Below are 2,500 nucleotides of genomic sequence, written 5' to 3'. Positions count from 1 at the left end.
CGACAGCTTGACAGACATCGACAAAGATGAGATCTGGGTACTTAGTCGTCCACCTTGAAGTTGCATTGGCATCGAAGACGGGGTTGAAACCGTTCTCGGGGATCACGCCGGTGCGGTACTTAAGTGGCGTGTCTGAGACTGCCGAAAGAGCGGGTTCCGTCTCTTTCTTGTTCCTCTTATCGTTGGCGTGGAAGACCTCAATCTCAACAAAGGGGTCCACAGTCTTGGACGCAGCCATGCGTTAGGCGCATCAGCTGCTGGGCGGAGACGACATCGATGCTGAAGGTAACCTCCTTGCGCTCGCGTTTGCCGGACCAGCCTTCAGGGAGCACTTGGATTTCACGAAGCTCGCTAGGCTTGAGGACATATCCGGACCGATCAGTACCGCTGTCGAACATGGCCTGGTTGAGTTGCATGCCCAAGTCGAATGTCTGCCAGTTCATGGCGGCCATCTGCACGCCCCTTCGCCAGTAGACTAGAGGATCAAAGTTGGTCGACTGGTATCGGTATCGATCAGGGTAAACTCGCATCAGGTAGCGCATGTTGTGTCGGTCCATGGCCTGCTTCGCCTCTTTGGGCCTGCTGTGCTTTTCAAAGCTCGATTCCATGAAGGAAAAAATGTGGTTGTACTCCTTCGCGTCAGCTGTGTCGAACCCGCCAAACTTGACACCCGCGCAGTAGACACCAAGATCGCCGAGGACCTTGACCGTCTTGTTGGGTGAATTCCGCTTCGATGGTGCCCTCTCGCCTGCGCTGTCGTTATCGCTCGTGCTGCTGCTCATGGTGTCCCTGGACTTCACCCTCAGTGATGGTGTTGACACGGCTCTTGCTAACCAGGCGGCGCGACGAGTTGCTTGGGCTGAGGAGTGGGCTTTGCGGAAGCGACTGAGACGGGATGACGTTGTTGTCTAGTTGAACAGGTTTCGCATAGGGCGACGTGAGGCTGTTGCCACGCCTGCGGCCGGGTTCGGGGAGTTTTGGCTCCTCCTTCGACATGGGCTTCTTGACCTTGATCAGGATACGCTCCTTAAGCTCCTCAGGAGAAGGAAGCTTGTCAGCTGTAGGATCCAGGGGTTCTGTGACGAGGCGGGCCCCAAAGGTCTCCTTGATGATTCGTGCCATGATAGCCTGCTGTTGCGGGTTGCAGTGCACCTCAAGAGAAATCCAGAGCGGGTAACGCGTCTTGACAAACGCGTACTTGTTGATGGTCGTCATGGTTTCCTGGAAACCGATAGATGAGGTTAGCGTCCGGCCGTGGTTTACGGTAGGTTGGCCGTCAGCTCCCATCCCAGCAGTCGACCTCGACACACCGACAGCCCTCGTGCGAGGGCAGCGATATAGCCCTCAACGCTAGAGAACCCTGCCACTTGTCTTCCCAAGAGGTACGTGTTGTGAGAGCTCGAGATAAGGTACTCGTTCATGGGCCGATCCAGAGTATACTCCTTGGGCTCCTTGGCCAGGGGGACGTTGTATGTCGAAGTGAGATAAGCAGCGAAGGCGGCATCACTCATGCCAAAATTGTCCGATGGCGCGTCCTTGGGCTTGAACTTGCGGGTGAACTTGAGATACAATGCCTCCCATCCGGCGAGGTCGGCATCAACATCCTCCCCCTGTACATTGCGCAGGAAGTCATAGAACTCGTTCAGCGAGAGGCCGGCCTCGGGAGCCCTCGCCGTCTGTAGGTATACTTGACGAATATCGTCTCTCCTCTTCATGTAGCCGACGAATGTTTGAAACTCAAAGTAGTTAAGGCGACCGGTCTTGGGGGTGTCAGCTGCATGGAACTTTGCGCGAAGCTGGCTGGGCGACGCATGGATGTGCAATTTTCGACAGACGTCCTGGACGCCTTGAAAGTTGAGATCTTCGTCGTCAGGGGAGTGAGGCTTATCAGCGAACTGCTTGGCCATCTCGGTGCGCCAGTAGTCGCGGATCGCCCGGTCATTGAAGGCCATGAGCGAGGACATGAGATCCTGGCGATGCTTCGAAATGGCCTCTAGGGTGGTGACCCAGTTGTAGAAGACACTGGCATCATCGGCAATGAGATGCATCATTTTGCTCTTGGACTTGTCGGGCACGGCGTACAAAATAGAGAACCAGCGGGGCTCTTCCGATTCTGGCACGCCAAAGTCGAGTCGGTATTGTCGAATATCAGAGCCGACCCTGATCTCTTTAATGTCGTCGATGTAGAGGGCCTTGTGAGGACGAGCTCGGTCCCACGAGATCTTGGCGGCGTCTGGCTCCAGAAGAAGTATGAATCGCTTCCCCCGGTTCTTCTTGGACACTTTGCGGATCCAAGTACCCTTGAGAAGCTGAAAAGGAATCACAGGACCAGCCATTGTATTTGAAGGTGCATTCGAGCCGGCAACGGAGGCGGTCGTGCTGTTTGAAGACGAGTCTCTTTGTGTGCCATCAAAGCCGACTTGCGATCGGAGCTCGTCTTGCTCATCAACCGCGTCATCATCGGAGTCGGTGCCGACGATGGGAAAGTCTGGCGGGGGAA

General features: G+C 55.6%; 1 protein-coding gene across 1 annotated transcript; it reads right to left on the bottom strand.

Moving 5' to 3' along the window:
• Positions 1-203: 203 nt before the first annotated feature.
• Positions 204-2,336, bottom strand: VDBG_03354 (1-phosphatidylinositol-4,5-bisphosphate phosphodiesterase; the record flags this gene model as incomplete). Its single annotated transcript, XM_003007169.1, has 3 exons — positions 204-748; positions 801-1,221; positions 1,311-2,336. The coding sequence occupies 3 exons, from the start codon at positions 2,334-2,336 to the stop codon at positions 204-206; spliced, it is 1,992 nt and encodes a 663-aa protein (XP_003007215.1).
• Positions 2,337-2,500: the final 164 nt, after the last annotated feature.

This window comes from Verticillium alfalfae, genomic scaffold, assembly GCF_000150825.1.
Source record: "Verticillium alfalfae VaMs.102 supercont1.3 genomic scaffold, whole genome shotgun sequence".
In the NCBI taxonomy this organism is placed as follows: domain Eukaryota; kingdom Fungi; phylum Ascomycota; class Sordariomycetes; order Glomerellales; family Plectosphaerellaceae; genus Verticillium; species Verticillium alfalfae.
Note: the sequence above shows the minus strand (reverse complement) of the source record. Positions and strands in the feature narration are given on the sequence as shown.